At 32.6% G+C, this 17453-nt stretch overlaps 1 protein-coding gene across 1 annotated transcript in view; it reads left to right on the forward strand.

Annotated features, from left to right (window-relative positions):
- The window catches only part of ERP44 (endoplasmic reticulum protein 44), a 116004-nt gene that overhangs the window by 88475 nt on the left and 10076 nt on the right, over nt 1-17453 (forward strand). Inside the window, exons 9-10 of the mRNA XM_074280079.1 lie at nt 2231-2342; nt 4442-4583. Coding sequence (XP_074136180.1) covers nt 2231-2342; nt 4442-4583 — 254 coding nt within the window. The remainder of the gene's footprint in view (nt 1-2230; nt 2343-4441; nt 4584-17453) is intronic.

The raw sequence follows: 17453 nt of genomic DNA on the forward strand, positions 1-17453 counted from the left end.
ACTAGTCTTTATTTGCTCTTGGTTAAGTATCTATACCCTAGTTTTTGTACACATCTATTTTGAATATAAACCTATCAGAATCCTGTCTTAGACATCATTGTCTTAGCATATCTCCCTCCTTTCCTGTGCAAACTAATCCACATTGGTTAGTTTATCTAGCCCGCTAGGAGTGTATTCAGTTACGTAACAGAGAGGCCTTTCCAAATAGTTCTATTTGAGCCAAAGAATCTAGTACCAGTGGATAAAGACACTGATCTTCTAATCCAAAAAGGACCAATAAGTAAGTTTCAGCTGATATTTTCTTTCAGAAAGACAGAGACAGAGAGATGAATGAAAGAAAGGAAAAGAAAAGAAGAGAAAGTAAGGGAAGGGGGAAGATGGAGAGAGGGAAGAGAAATTACCTTTTAGTGGTAGAGACATAGACGGCTCTCTGAGACTAATAGTTGCTGACCTTCATTGGTTTCCATGCTGGGAATTCTCTATGCCACTGACACCACAGATCCTGACAAAAGAAGAAAGATATATATATATATATATATATGTATACATATATATATATTTTTTTTTAAGATATGTTTTAGGTATATATAATAGATATATCACATATATAGAGAGAGGTAGACTGAGTAGTAGTGCATTTAGTCACTGCTGTCATGCTGTCAGGAAGTATATCAGGTACTAAATTTGGAGTCAGGAAAATATGGGTTCAGATCTCACTTCTGACATTTAGGAGCTGTTTGATTTTGACAAACAAGTCTTTATAGCTCCCAAAAATGATGGAAAGGACTCTGGATTGTGTATGTTTTTTTATTGCTCTTTATACCTATACTTTCTGCTTGTAATTTTTGATCCCCATCCATTTGTAAAACTTTCTTCCTCTCTTCTTTTTCTCCTTCCTTGTCTGCATCATACTCATCTTTCAAGTCTTAGCTTAGCTTAGTCTCTGAAACAAGGCCTTGACTAATTACTCTAAATTGTACAAATCTCACTTTTTCTAGAATTCCAGTGTATTAATATTCAGTTATAGTATATCTTGTCATCTTGTTTTATCAGTTAGCGCCACATCCCTAATTAGATTATAAATTCTCTAAAGATAAGGATCATATTTTATATTAATCTATAATTTCTGTACTGTTGGGTACATAGAACTGCTCAAGGAACACTTACTGATTGAATTGAATAGGGGAGAAGTTCTTGATTGATTTGAACAGTTGTTCAAATCTTGCAGCATTTTTTTTTCCAGTAATGTACAAGTCTACTTTTAAATGGAATCTATAACTATCTCCAGGCACCAAGATACAAAATAAAACCATCTTATGCTGACTGGTCTTTCAAGATTACTAAGTCATTTTAAAAATCAAAAAAAGATGAAAAGACAAGAGATATGATTGAAATCTAAAGAAGTGAAAAGGGTATGGATAGGACAAACATAGAATCATACAAGTTTTTCATTTGAAAAGGACATTAAAGATCTTTGAGTCTAATCCTTTTCACTTTAGATATAGGGAAATAGCCAGAAAAGCTGAGTCCTATGTCCAAAATTATTCAACTAATCTTTGACAAAATGTAAGTTTTCTAACTCCCAATGTTCTTGCCATCTTTATTTATGGTCATTGAATCTCAAAATATAGGACTAGAAGGAGAAATAGCTTTGATAAAGATAGATTCAAAAATAATGTACAGATTGATAAAGAATAAAAGGAAGTCAAGAATGTTTGGGGCGATGTCCCTTAAGACAATAATAGTACCTCACAGAATATCTCTTGGTGCTACCTGAAAAGATTATTGAATTTGATGGACCATGATTTGGACTTAGTCTGTCTTTTTTTTTTTTTTTTTTTTTTGAGGCAATTGGGGTTAAGTGACTTGCCCAGGGTCACACAGCCAGGAAATGTTATTAAGTGTCTGAGATCATATTTGAACTCAGGTCCTCCTGACTTCAGGGTTGGTGCTCTATCTACTGTGCCATCTAGCTGCCCCAGTCTGTCATTCTTATAATTCTTAGAAGTTAGAGATGAAAAATAGTTGTTTTGTTTATACTTAGGACCTTCTTGCTTTAAGAGTAGTGCTGTCAATATTTATATTTAGACTCTTCCCATGGGATTTTTGTGTTGTTGCATGCTGCTTTTGTTGGGTTGTTTTTAAAATATTTCTATTCTACTAAATTCTAGAATATAACTAGAACTAAATGAAAAGTTATAACAATTTTCATTTAATACTTCCTATACAGGAATTGACAGAAGAAGGACTGCCTTTTCTCATACTTTTCCACATGAAAGAGGATACAATGAGTTTAGATGTATTCCAAAATGAAGTAGCCCGGCAGTTAATAAGTGAAAAAGGTAGGTTAACCAAAGTTTCTCTTTTATCTTTGCTATCTTTTCAAGTATATTTTAAAATGTTTGGTATGGAATCTACATGTGCAAATCTAATCAATAATTTTAGAAATATAACCAAGTCATAATTTAGTAAGCAAATAGAGGGGAACATTAACAGAGGAAATAAAAAGCATTGATTCTCTTGACAATTCAATTCAGTTCAACATACTTTTTATTTATTTATGTGTTATGTGAAAGGTTCTGAACCAGGAACTTGGCACACAAAAGATAAAAAACAATGCTGCCTTTTCCATTAAGGAACTTATACTCTAATAAGGGGAGAAGTTTTTCACAAATAACTGTTACACATATTAGAAAGGAGGAGAGCTGAAATGAAAATGGCTTGAGAAAGTCAAAGAAGAGAAGGATCACTTGTGGCAGGAAGAATTATGAAAAAGGTAAAACTTGAGGTGGTCTCCAAAGGAAAAGAAGGGTGTTAAGAGGTGGGGTGTGGTCCTGTTCCAGCCTTGGGGGATATCCTTCACTAGAGGATGAAAGTAGGAAGAGGCTAGAGGAGATTCAAATTGCTGTGTAAAGTCTAGTTTGGATTGGGCATTAACATATAGGGATAATTGCTATTCCTTCTACTGAAATATGGCTGGTAAGATAATTTAGAAACCGATTGTATAAGGTTCTGAATGCCAGGCTAATAAGTTTGTATTTATATAGTAGATAAAGGATCCTTGGCCCACTGAAGAACATTAAGCAGAAAAGTATCATGATAGGTCTATTGCACAAATTTCTTTGACTTGAGCTTCTAGTCATTAGTATGTCATAGATCAAATAGCTGAGGGAAGCAGCAAATTTAGGAGGGAAAGTGATAAATTTAGATACTTTTCTTCTAACCATCAAATGACCTCTTTTTTAGTTTCTTTTTTTTTTTTTTTTTTTTTTTTAAACTAAAGTTCCTCAGTCAAATAACTAAGAACTATCTGGTCAGCGAATAGAATATATTTTTACACAAAAAGAAGTTTTCAAATTATTGTGGGCCTTGAAGTATCAGGAAGTCTATAATTGGAAAAATACAGAGACAAAGTGAATTAAGAATATGGCAGTGCAATAAACATAATAGTTGCCTAATAAGTTGAGTTAGATTGACTACCAAATGTAATAGAGAAAATTTCTGATTAGATGATGATGGTTCCCATATAAATAAGTGAATTGGGACTCTGTTCACAGGATAGCTGGATAATCTATAGAATAGATTATCAGAAAAATGGACATGAATTGTAAACTTCAAATTATAATCTCTTAAGTAAATTTGATAAAATATAAATTTCACTTTAAAAGTAAAATATTTACTGCTCTAAGTGGTACATTGGAAAACAGGTGCAATTCTTAGTTTTTATAATTCCTAGATTACTTTAAATAACTCAAGAATATTGATTTTACATTTTGGTATCTTTTGTTCAAGTTTAGCCAACATTAATGCTTGAAAATTTGCTGAGCATTTTATATATGTCATCTCATTTTATTCTTGCAACAACTCTGGTAGGTTGATGTTGTTATCCTTGTTTTAATAATGACGAAATTGAAGTAATCAGAGCTTATGTAGCTAGTAAGTGTCTAAGGCAGGATTCAAAATTAGACTCACCTAATCCAAAGTCCAGTATTCTATCTATTACACCACACACTTAACCCCCAAATCTGGCTTATACAAAAATTGCATATAGGCTATTGTCTTATGTCTTACTTCATGTTGATGAGAGGCTCTGGTAACCACTGACTTTAGTTCTCATTCAGCTTTTCCTTCAGCCTCTCAAATGTGCCAGTAAAATTGTTGTGAGTGCCCATTTGCCGTTTCTAAGACTTTAGGGCAGCTCCTGACCCACTCCATGTTCCCCATAATACCTTCCTTGCTTAGACCCCAATTTTCACTTATGTATATATGTAATTTGAGGTGCCTTTATGTTGTTGTTTTTCATGATCTACTTCAGTTTTCTTTCTTTCAAAGAATTCTTATTTTAGACAAGTGTCTTCTATTTGAACTATCATGTTACTTTTAATATTTTAGTAATAAGCCAAATAATTCTTATCTTCTCCAAATACTATTTCTTTTTAAGGTACAATAAACTTTTTACATGCTGATTGTGATAAATTTAGACATCCACTTCTGCATATACAAAAAACACCAGCAGATTGCCCTGTAATAGCCATTGACAGCTTCAGGCATATGTATGTCTTTCCAGATTTCAAGGATTTATCGTAAGTATTTGAGTCTTTCCCTACTATTGACAGAAATCAAAATGTTTAGTTTGAATTTGAAATGTTCATTTTTCCAGATATTCTATACTGAAATAGTGATGTTTTATTAACCATTAATCAATTAACCATTGAATTAACAAATTCAACAATTTCTAGAAGTCATTTCCAGTTCTAATTCATATGATCTCACAACTGCCTTAACTTCTAACACTTGGAAAATTATTTGGTTCAAGAAGTGAATGTATGTGTGTGTGTGTGTGTGTGTGTGTGTGTGTGTGTGTGTGTGTGTGTGTGTATGTGTATTAACTATTCACACCTCATGTGTTTTTTACAGGAAATTTGTTGTATATAGGAAGTTGTGTAGAACAGTAAATGGGAAATTTTATATATCAGTAATAAAGGCAAAATTTATCTTAAAAACTTATAGTGTTTAGTTAACACTACAACAAAAACATTTATACTAACTTTTTTGCTACAGCAGCAAAAAAAATCATTCATTTTGCTTGTCTGAAGCTAATTAAGCTTTGTCATGTTGATTTCTTCTGCCTTCTTGGAGGTTTTAATATAGTTTGAGCCTAAAGGAAAATGTGGGCAATAAGGATAAAGTTGTTACTCTTACAGGAAAAAAAAAAAGCAAAGAATAAATACTTTATCTTAGGAAGAGGATTTGATTCTGGGTGGCAAAAATGATGGCTGACAAACCTTCCTTTGATAAAACAAGTAACAAGGAAAAATCTCTAAAGACATATTTTTAATACCCAGAAGTTGTTAGAGTTGGCACCTGGATATAGATTGGCAGACTGAGTGGAATGGAAAGCTTCTACTTTGGAGGAAAACATTTTAGAATTGATTATTTTTAATATAATTTACTTCATTTAATGTAAAATTTTCAGGCTATAATAATATCAAAGTATTTGGAAGAATGAATATTTTAACACATATTCATAACTGAATCTGAAATCCAGAAATCCTAAAGATTTCTTATTATTTTGTTAATAAATTTTTTTTGCTAATATCCATTTTACTAATAATTTCTCATCTCTTTATAATGATAACATCTTTTATCATTTGTCCTCTGGAATCATGAATAGTCATTATATGGATCATAATTTTTGCAAGTTTTCTAAGTTTTTTTTACAATGTTATAATTATGTAAATTGTTTGAGTTCTACTCAATCCTATCAGTTATAAGATTCCTCAAAATGATTCATTTAAAAACTATTAAGATAGTATATACATTATTATTCTATTTTTATTTACTTCACTTTGAATTAGTTAATATAATTTTTTCCATGTCTTTGCAATCATCTCCTTCCTCATTTCTTATAGCATAAGTATATTCTGTCATATTCATATGTCACAATTTATTCAGCTATTTCTCAACTTTTCTATGTCTCATTAGTTTTTAGTTTTTTGCCACCACAAAAAAAGAACTGCTGTAAATATTGTTGTATATAAAAGATCTTTTCCTTCTTCTTTGATCTCTTGAGGATAGGCCTGACAATGCTCTTAACTGTATGAAAGGGCATACACTGCTTAAATAACTTTTGTGCATTATTCCAAATTGCATTCTAGAATGGTTGTATCGACTTACAGGTCTACCATTAGGTATCATATTAACTTTTCCCATAAACCTTTCAACATTTGTCATTTTTTATGTTTTGTCTCCTTTCTTCCTCTGATAGGGGTGAAGTAGTGCTGCAAAATTGCTTTAATTTGCATTTACCTAATTAGTAATGGTTAGGAGCACAACTCTATTGGGCTGGCCACATTGTTCAAATGTCATATGTATACTTGCCAAAAAAAAATTACTTTATGGAGAACTCACACAGGGCAGGTGTTCACATAGTGGTCAGAAAAGCAATACAAGGACATTCTTAAGGTCTCTCTTAAGAAATTTAGAATCAATTGTATGACATGGGAGACACTGGCACAAGACCTTCCAGCATGGGGTGGCCTCGTCAGAGAAGAGGCTGGGCTCTGTGAGCAAAGCAGAATTGAAGTAACTTCAAAAAAAAAAAAAAACCATGAGATGCTCAAAATTAGAGAAGCTACCCCAAAAGTTCTTATGGACTATTTGTATCTGACCTGTGGCAGAGCACTCCAAGCTCAGTTTGACCTAATCAACCACAGTCAGACACACTACAACTCAATTTTTAACATAGTGATGTCATTTTGCTCCTCTTCGAAAAGGAAGGGCACCAACCAACCAATGGTTTGGAGCATTTTTTCAAATGATTATAAATAGCCAAGTTTTCTTTCTTGAGAACTTTCTGCCCATAGCAGAAGACTATGTGAACTACAAGTAACTGTTTACAGAAAGACAGATCTAAATAATTGGGAAAATAATACAATAAAAATGATGATACTGCTTAAATTTATTTACTTATTCAGTGCTGTACCAATTATCCTAACAACAGACTACTTTCTAAAACTAGAAAAAATAATAATTAAATTAATATAGAGGAGGAACAAAAAGATCATCAAGGGTCTTGAGAAACAATGAAAAGAAAGGGACATAAAGCAGGCTTAGCAGTGCCAAATCTCAAACTGTATTACAAGACAGTAATTCTCAAAATTATTTAGCATTCCTTAAAAATAGAGAAATTTAACTAGTGGAACTGATTAGGTGCAAAACATCCAGAAACAAATGTTAGTATTTGATAAATGCAAAGACCCTAGCTACTGGGATGAGAACTCACTATTGACAAAAACTGTTGAGAAAAGGAGATAGCAGTGTTATAAAAAATAGATTGAGGTCAACACATTATACCTTCTTGGATCAGATCTATGGATAGGAAAAAAAGTTATTTATTTTATTTTATTTTTACTAAAAAAGGAATAGAGAATTGTGATTATAAAATAGATCATCCTGGGGCAGCTAGGTGGCCCAGTGGATAGAGCACCAGCCCTGAATTCAGGAGGACCTGAGTTCAAATCTGGTCTCAGATACTTAACACTTCCTAGCTGTGTGACCCTGGGCAAGTCATTTAACCCCAGCCTCAGGGAGGGAAAAAATAGATCATCCTGATTATATGAAGCTAATTTTTTTTTTTTTTTGCACAAATCTAATAAAGCTAAAATTTGAAAGAAAACGATTAAGGTTTTATTTCCAGGATATATAAGGAACAGATTCAAATTTACAGAAAGAAGAGGCATTTCTAAATTGATAAATGGTCTAAGGATGCAGACAGTTCTCAAGGGAGAAAGCTGGTTTATTTTGACCATTGTAAAAGCCCCAGGAAATGCTTTTCAGGGATAAACACAAGATAATCGCTAAGTAGCAAATAAAAGGAATATATAAGATTGTTTATAATCAAACTTGTTCATACACAGAAGCAACTTTAGCAGACTCAATATACTGAAATCTTATTCCTGATTTCAGTAACTTATTTTTGTGAAGCATTCTGGGATTACAAAGTGGTTTTGTCTTACTTAATTCTCATGACAACATTAACAAGGTAGCTAGCATAAGTATTATTTCCATTCTATAGAGAAGGTAATAAGGCTCAAAGGGGCTGAAGACAGCTTTGTAGGGAAGGAGGAGGACCTGGCCACTGTACTAACTAGCTGCATCAAGGGCAGGTCTCTTAGACCCAGGCTTATCCAAAATTAATAGATGCAAAGTGACATATCCACTGTACTAACTAGCTGCTCCAGCTAGTTTTTTTTTTTTAGATTTACTGTTCAATGAACTACTGTATAGATGGATAAAATAATGGCTTTTTAGTACTTGGATAAATGGTTTATCCCATCTCTAGTCTTGCTGAAAGCACCATTAATATTAATTCATAGAGCAGAAAACATGACAGGAATCATATGTACCTTACTCATTCGTTCACATAGGATGATTTTGATTTCTTATTTTGAAAAATTTTTTTTGTTCTGTGTAGTTTGGAAATTATGAATATTTTGGTGTGATGACACTGAATGAAAACATATCTGAGCATTCGTGGGCAGTAGTTTGGATTGTAATCATAGTCCTGTTCTAGCATAGTTTATTGGTTCAGGTTCTTAAGAATATTTTGGTCTCTGCTTGTAGTTTAAGGGTTTATCAGTTGAAAATCTGTGTGTGTGGGGGGGGAAAGAAGCCTCTCAATATCTAATTCTAGTCACTTGGTCATGTCTTATTAATGTCTTATTAAGCAGTAGTTGCTGACTTTTTATAGCCTATACTGACCTGTTGTGTAATTTTTATACCTTGTATGCTGATCACTAAGTCTAGGCTCATATATATATATATATATATATATATATATATATATATATATATATATATATATATATATATATATATATATATATATATATATATATATATATATATATATATATATATATATATATATATATGTGTGTGTATATATATATATATATATATATATATATATATATATATATATATAATGAGATCCTTTTATAATTTCTGATTGCAATGACCCAGTCCTGAATTGCTATCATAAATCCCTCCCTTTTCATAAACAGATCCCTATAACTAAGCTATTGAACACTTCTTTGCTGATATATGTTTTGAATTCATAGGGTTCTTGTTCATGACATTGGAGCTTTTAATTCTATTCTTAGATCTTAGTAATTTCAAAGGCATTAATATATTTTAAATTATATTTTAAAAACTCTAGCAGCAGGTACCTGTTTAACAGTCTTTACTATTACACTGTTAGGTCTTATATGTTTTGGTATTTTCTGACAGCTTATTCATTAATTATTACTAAATCAATAATAATTGTTCTCTCCTTTTTTGCCTTATATAATGTATTATTTCTAGTGGATATCTATAGATTTTTTTTTTCTAAGCTACAAACCAAATGTTTTGTATAATGTACATAAACACATAAATCACCTATATTTAAAGAGATCACCAATTTTATCATTCTTTGGCAATAAATAATTCCTTCTCTTAAGAATAAATGATTTGGGCCTTGCTAGTAATCTAGACACTACTACAAAGCATTTGAGCCAAAACTTTTTGATCTGGCTGATTTCTGATTTTGCCGTGAGATTAGAATTTCATCAAAGGAGTTCCCTTCCTTGATGTGACTGTTTTGTCATTCATTGTACTATATTTGCAAGCTTTCTGTATATAATTATATATTCCAAATTCCTCTCCTGATATTTCTTTGAATTCGGCTACATGAAGTTTAGGTTCTTTATTGTAACCATCAGCTAGGTACCTATCGGTGGGCTATTCCATTGCTTTTCGGTAAACCTTCAATAACTTTCTCAAATTGCTTTTTCCATTAATATGTTCAATGTCTGTCTTTAGATCTATAGCTTGCTACCTCTGTCTTTCCCTTCTGTGGTTTTTATTGTGAAAACAGTTACATTTGCCATTTTGTGCAGGTCCTGAAATGTTTTTATGCTTTTATATCAAGTTCTGCAGACCAATACATGATGTTTATGTCAGATGCTAGCTTTCTTAAATTATTCTGTTGGGATGTAAATTGGTAATTAGATTCACGCTTTCACTCAAAAAAAGTTTTTGAATTAGTTTTAACTGTGACCATTTCCTTTTCAAAATAACTTGAGACTTTGGTGTTTTTTGTCATCTTTTTCATTATTAGGTATAATTTCTAGAATTTGAAGTAAATGAAAGTTGGGGTTAAATGACTTGCCCAGGGTCCCACAACATCTACTAAGTGTTAAGTATCTGAGGTCACATTTGAATTCAGGTCTTCTTGACTTCAGGACTGGTGCTCTATCCACTGAGTCATCTGATTGCTCCTGGTGATGTTTTTTGTTAATGATGGTCCTATACTAGGTCAGTAGTGTGTTATGTGATTTTGACTGAGAGTACAGTTGACAACAGTATTAGGATCCAGCTTATAACTGGTGAGATTTGTTTTTTATAATATAGCATTGGCATATAATGTATGCATTTATGTCTTTAGTTCATTCCATTCATACTCATAGTTTGCTCATTTTAATTATAAGTGCTGTCTGCACTTATACATTTCTAGCAGATGGGATAAGAGTATTTTGATTTGTTCTAATAAAATTAGGATTTGTTTGGTACCAAAGCATAGAGGAGTATTCTCTCACTCCTTTCTTCTCTATGACAGTAGACATTATAATCCAGCCAGCAACCTTATATAGCATTAAAGAGTAAATTAATTTTGGCAATATTATCATTTTTATTATGTTGGTATGGCCTAGCCATGAACACTGAACATTTCTGTAACTATTTAGTTTGTTCTTTAATTCTTTAAATAGTATTGTGTAATTTAAACTATACAGGTCTTTTGTGTACTTTGGAAGATTGATCCCCGCATTTTGTAATTATTTGGAATGGAATTTCCCTTTGTTTTATTGCTGCTTATAATCTTGATATAAATCCCAGTTAGTCATGAATGATTTCTTGGATAAATCATTATTAAATTGAATTTTAAATTTTGAATCAATGTTTATTAATGATATTGGCCTGTAGTTTTCTGTTTATGTTTTTTCTTTCCTTGGTTTAGGTATCAGGAGAGTATTTATCTCATAAAAGGTTCTGACAGGGTTCTTAATTTTTGAAGTACTAATTGTTCTTTAAAAGTTTGGTAGGATTCTCCTTTGAAGACAGAATATCTAGGGTTGTCTCTCCCTACCCCTTTGGTAGTTCCTTTATAACTAGATCTATTTCTTTTCCTGAGATTAGGTTACTTAAGATTTCTGTCTGGTTTTTTGATAATTTGGGTAATATGTATTTTTGAAGGTATTCCTCTTTTTTGTGTTCTTAATTTTGGTAGCGTATTAACTGTGCATAATATGTTCTAATTATTTGCTTTATTTCTTCTGGTTTTGCTATAATTTCCCTTGTTTATTTGCTACTTTGTTGATTTGATTTTCTGCTCTCTTTTTGATTAGATTAGCTAAGTGTTCATCAGATTTATTCATCTTTTCCAAAAAAAAGTTTTTAGTTTTATCATTCTTATGGGGTTTTTTTTTGTTTGTTTCCAGTTTATCTATTTTCTATCTTTTGAATTTATTTTAGGTTTATTTGTTGATTCTCTAATTTTTATATGCATATTCAGTTTGTTAATCTTTTCTTTTTCTATTTTATTAATGTACAATTTATGAGGATATGATTTTATTCCTGAGGACTGCTTTAGCTACATCCCAGAAATTGTGGTATGTTGTTTCATCATTATATTTTTTTACATAGCTATTAATTTCTACGCTTTGTTTTTTTTGTTTTTTTTTTTGTTTTGTTTTGTTTTGTTTTGTTTTGTTTTTTCCCACTCATTTAAGATTGCATTGTTAAATCTCCATTTGGGTCTGTGTCATTTGTTTGTGCTTTTTGAATCAATTTCTGTTCTTATTGCATTATGGTCTGCAAAGAATGTGTTGATCATTTCTGCCCTTTTTTATTTACTTGCATAATCTCTGTGCCCTAGTACATAATCAATTTTTGTAAAAGTTCTATGTGGTGCAGAGAAATATGTAAGTTCTTTTGCTGTTTCATTTAGAAAATGCTACAAGTCTTTTTAACTCTAGTTTCTCCTGAAATTTATTTAGCTCCATATTTTCCCTTTTGTTTAATCTTTTTGTACACCTACCCAAAACTGAAAGAGGGATATCAGAGTCGCCTGTTAGTATTGTAATAAACAATACCGTTTATTCAAGAAGTCCTGTATTCTTGAAGCTCAGATGTATCTTTTAGTCATTTGTAATATCTTAAGTTTATTATTGATATTGATTTGTTTTCTATGATTCCTTTTAACATAATATAGTTTTCCTTGTTTATTATATCTTTTTTTTTTAACTTTTGAATGTTTGTTTTTGCTTTGTCTGATAGTATAATGGCAACTTCAAGTTTTGTTTTTTTTTTTTTTTTGGATTCACTCATTGCATATTATTTTTTTTTCCCCATCCTTTCAGTTTTGGTTTGATCATGCCTTTGTTTTTGAAATGTGTTTTTTGTAAGCAACAGATTGTAGAGTTTTGTTTTCTTGTTTGATCTCTGCTCTTCTTTTTCATCTTATTGGATTATTTAATCCATTCACATTTTAAGTTATAAGAGTATTTTATTCCTTCAGTTACTTTACTTTGACCTTTAAAAAAAAAAAGTGGCCTCTTTTCCCGTCAATTCTGATTCCCTTTTTTTAAATTACTCTTTTTTCCTTTAGGGTTTTATTAATTCCCGTCTCCTGATTTTATTTGACTATATGTTTATTTTGTGGTAGTTGAATTATTTTTAGTCATGTCTTACTCTTTGTGACTCCATTTTAGAGTTTTCTTGTCAAGATATTAGACTGATTTGCCATTTCTTTCTCCAACTGTTTTATAGATGGGGAAACTAAGGCAAACAAGGAGAAGTGACTTGCTCAGGTCACAATGGTAGGAAATGTCTGAGGCCAGATTAGAGCTCAGGAAGATGAATCTTGCCGACTCCAGTTCTCTGGCACTCTATGTACTCTGTCACCTAGCTACCCATATTTCTATGTCTTTCTACCCTCTCATTTTCCCTCTTCTTCCCCTTCCTCTCCTATTTAATTTTTTGTGTCCCTTTTGAAAAAGGATTTCTTTCATTCTCTTCATTATCCATCTTCTCTTTATGTTTACTCTAGATGCTCGTTGTCTGATTCATGGCCACTGTAATTATCTGGTCTTTCTCTTTTCTCTGCATTCTTTATAAAATCAAAGCTTCCAAGGTATCCATTCTAGGCTCTTCCCTGTAGATGATTTCTGTCATTGTTTTGTAAGGCTTTTCTATTGTGCCTTACTCTAAGAACAGTGACAATTTTTGGGTCAGAGAGGACACTGCCCCATAGTAATTAATCTGTACCCTCTCACTGATCATTTTTCTCGCTCTACATTTGCATAGAAATCTCCTTTGGTCCAAGTGCCAGTTGTCCCCAGGGGTTCCAACTCCTGCCATTTGCCAAGACAAATAGATTTTTCCAGGCCCCCATACCCTGAAGATTAACTAAGATAAAGTCTTCATCTTCCTTTATCCAGAGGAACATTCATTAGTAGAACCTCCTTCCACCTCAAAAATAAAACCTCCTATACTTCCTCTCCTTGTCAGTTTTTTCCCCTTCCTAATCACGCATTCCCTTCCTTAATCATCACAGAGTTCAGTCACCTCTGCTTTTGATATGAACTCTGTCCTCCCCCTGCCATTTCATGTACCATCCCTTATTGTAATGTAGTCTAACTGCAGGGTGTTGCATGTAGTTCTGTTCTTAATGTGCCTCTCCTCCTTTTCACTAATGCCTCAGATTTTCACCTTCATTTCTGTCTCCTTGTATACACTTAGACATTTCTTGCTGTTTTTTCTATTGTCACTTTTTTGTGTCTAACAAGTCCTCTTGTAATTCTGTTGTTTGGGGTGTTTGAGATGCAGATAATCTCTTCAGTTTTCAATCCTGGATTCTTTCTTAAAAGAACCAAAAACTTACAGGTCCCCAGAGTTAACCTCTGAAAACAGCTGCACAAAAAACCTAAAGCTTGGGATACTGCCCCTTCTGTTTAGGAACCAGGGCTATTCTTTAGCATAGAATTCAGAAATAGACTGGGAAAATGAGCAAAAACAAACAAAAATTATTATGGTGACAAGGAAGAGCAAAACACACACTTAGGAGAAAACAACAAAGTCAAAATTCCTTTATCTAAAGCCTTCAAGAAAAATATAAATTGGTCTCAAACCATGGAAGAATTCAAAAAGAATTTTGAAAATCAAGTAAGAGAGGTAGAGGAAAAATTGGGAAGAGAAATGAATGGTGCAAGAAAATCTTGAAAAACAAGTCAGCAGTTTGGTAAAGGAGACACAAAAAATACTGAAGAAAATAATACCTTAAGAAACAGAATAGGCCAAATGGTAAAGGAAGTACAAAAAGTCAATGAGAAGAATTCCCTTAAAAGCAGAATTGGTCAAGTGGAAAGAGACCCATAAAAGTCCATTGAAGAAAATAATTCCTTAAAACTTAGAATTGACAAGTGGAAGGTAATGACTTTGAGACATCAAGAAGCAATGAAACAAAATCAGAAGAATGAGGGAAAAATTGAAGAAAATATGAAATGTCTCACTGGAAAAACAACTGACCTAGATAGGTCCAAGAGAGATAATTTATGAATTATTAAAAGTCATAATTTTAAAAAAAAAAGCGTGGATATCATCTTTCAAAACATTATCAAGGAAATTGTTCATATATTCTAGAACCAGAGGTTTATAATATGATATTCTGGAGGGCAGAAAAGCTAGAAGTAAAATCAAGACTCACTTACCCAACAAAACTTGAGTATAATCCTTCAGAGGAAAAAATGGATATTCAGTGAAATAAAGGATTTTCAAACATGCTTGATGAAAAGACTAGCGCCAGATAGAAATTTTGACTTTTAAATACATGATACAAAAGGACATAAAAAGGTAAACAAGAAAGAAAAATCATAAGGGATTTGATAAAGTGAAACTGTTTATATTCTTACATGGGAAAATAATATAACTCATAAACCTTTCTCATTATTAGGGCATTTAGAAAGAGTATACATAGACAGAAAGCAGAGGTATGAAGTGAATGTGATGGCACAGTTATTTATTTATTTATTTTTTAATAATAGTTTTTATTTACCAGATATATGCATGGGTAATTTTACAATTGCCAAACCTTTTGTTCTAATTTTTCCCCTACTCCCCCCGCCCCAAGATGGCAGGTTGACCAATACATGTTAAATATGTTAAAGTATAAATTAAATACAATATATGTATACTTGTCCAAACAGTTGTTTTGTTGTACAAAAAAAATCGGACTTTGAAATAGTGTACAATTAGCCTGTGAAGGAAATCCAAAATGTAGGCGGACAAAAATAGAGGGATTGGGAATTCTATGTAGTGGTTTAGTCTCATCTCCCAGAGTTCTTTTGCTGGATGTAGCTGAGTCAGTTCATTACTGCTCTGTTGGAACTGATTTGGTTCATCTCATTGTTGAAAATGGCCACATCCATCAGAATTGATCATCATATAGTATTGTTGTTGAAGTATGCAACGATCTCCTGTTCCTATTCATTTCACTCAGCATTAGTTCATGTCTCTCCAACCCTTTCTGAAATCATCCTGTTGGCCATTTCTTACAGAAAAATAATATTCTATAATATTCATATACTACAATTTATTCAGCTATTCTCCAATTGATGGGCATCCATGTAGTTTCCAGTTTCTGGCCACCACAAAGAGGGCTGGATGGCACAGTTATCTTAAAAGAAATGAAATTAAGGGGCGACAAAGAAGAATGCAATAGGAGAAGGAAAAAGGAAAAGGTAGAATGGGATAAATTATCTTGCACAAAAAAGCCCCTAAGAGATTTTATAGTGGAAGGGAAAATAGGGGAAGTGCAAAGGCTACACATGAATGTTACACTCATTCAAATTGTCTCTAAGAGGAAATAATAGACTAAGTTAGATGTACAAATCTATCTTATGAGACAGGAAAGTAGGGAGGAAAGGGAATAAAAGGTTTTTTGTTTTGTTTTTTTACTTTATTTTGGATTCTTGGTGTTATAGACAGTGACAACAGTTATGTCTTTAGATCTGGTGCATAATACTTTCTCTTAGGAAAAGTTTTGAGAGGTCAAAAATGTCAAGTCTGACAACTTTTTGCTCATGTGATACAAAACAACTTAATTTTAAAATGTAATGTTTTCTATGTTTTATTGTGTTTTTACTTAATTTGTTACATATTTGCAAACTATATTTTAATCTGCTTTGGGCCACACTTGTGAGTGTTGTAAGCCACATGTAAACCTGCTAGTTGTGTACTTGACAAGTTTGAAGGTATGAGATTCATTATGGTAAAATCTATTAAACACATTGTTCTAGAATTTTTATTTATTAGGGTTATGTCTAGGTTGTTGGAAGCAGTAAGTGTTCTTTAATAATGTTTTAGTCTAATAGTTTATTTGTTTAATTCTGAAGGATATTTTGGGATTTGTCATCTCTTAGCTTATTAAAGATAGCTAGTTCTAGTGTATAATTCTAGACATCTGATGTTGTCTATCTTTAGATAGATGCTAAAATTTTACACCTTGCAATGATATGTTGTGCTATTTCTACCACTGTATTGCATGATTTCCATTAATCAACAAGTTTGTCTTACTCTCCTATGTGGTATGTCTTCTCCAAGACTCACTGCTTCAGTCCATCTTCCACACTGATGTAATTTTTTTCTTAAGCACAAATCTGATGTGCTTAGTAAACTTCAATGGTTCTCTATTGCCTCTGGGATTTAACTTTTAAGGCCCTTTATAATTTTACCCCAGCCTCTCCTTTTAGCCTTATTAGACATTATTCGTCTTCTGTACTCTCTAAAAATACAGCCAGAAGTGGCTTTCTTTCTCCCACACAGTATTCCCCCTCGATCCCTATTCCTTTGCAGTAGCTATCCTCTGTGCCTGGAATGCACTTCTTACCTCTGTCTCATAGATTCTCTGTCTTAAGATGCAGCTCTTGAGTCCCTAACCCCCATAGCTAAGCTTTTGCCTTATCTTGAGGGGGGGGGGCAGCTCTCTCTCATTTCCTAACATTTTCCTCACCATGTGGTCTTTTTGACTTCCATCCTCATTCCCTCCCAGAACCTTGTGTCCACTCCTGCTTTTCCCCTAAATCAGTTGTTCTCCCATCAGTCCTTTCCAACATCCTTTTGTGTTGACTTTCCTAGAAGGTATGTATACTTGACCTTCATGCTTATCTTCTGCATGAAACATTTCTTGATTTTACTCCACTTAAGTCAACCAGAATTTAAAGTGCTGGGCACTTTGTCAAGCACTGGGTACAAATACTAGTGAAAAAAAAGACAATACCTGTTCATAAGGGGCTCACATTTTAATGGGGAAGGCAACACAAAAAAAGGAAATTGAAAAGTGGAGGAGGTGG

This window comes from Sminthopsis crassicaudata, chromosome 1 (assembly GCF_048593235.1).
Source record: "Sminthopsis crassicaudata isolate SCR6 chromosome 1, ASM4859323v1, whole genome shotgun sequence".
In the NCBI taxonomy this organism is placed as follows: Eukaryota; Metazoa; Chordata; class Mammalia; order Dasyuromorphia; family Dasyuridae; genus Sminthopsis; species Sminthopsis crassicaudata.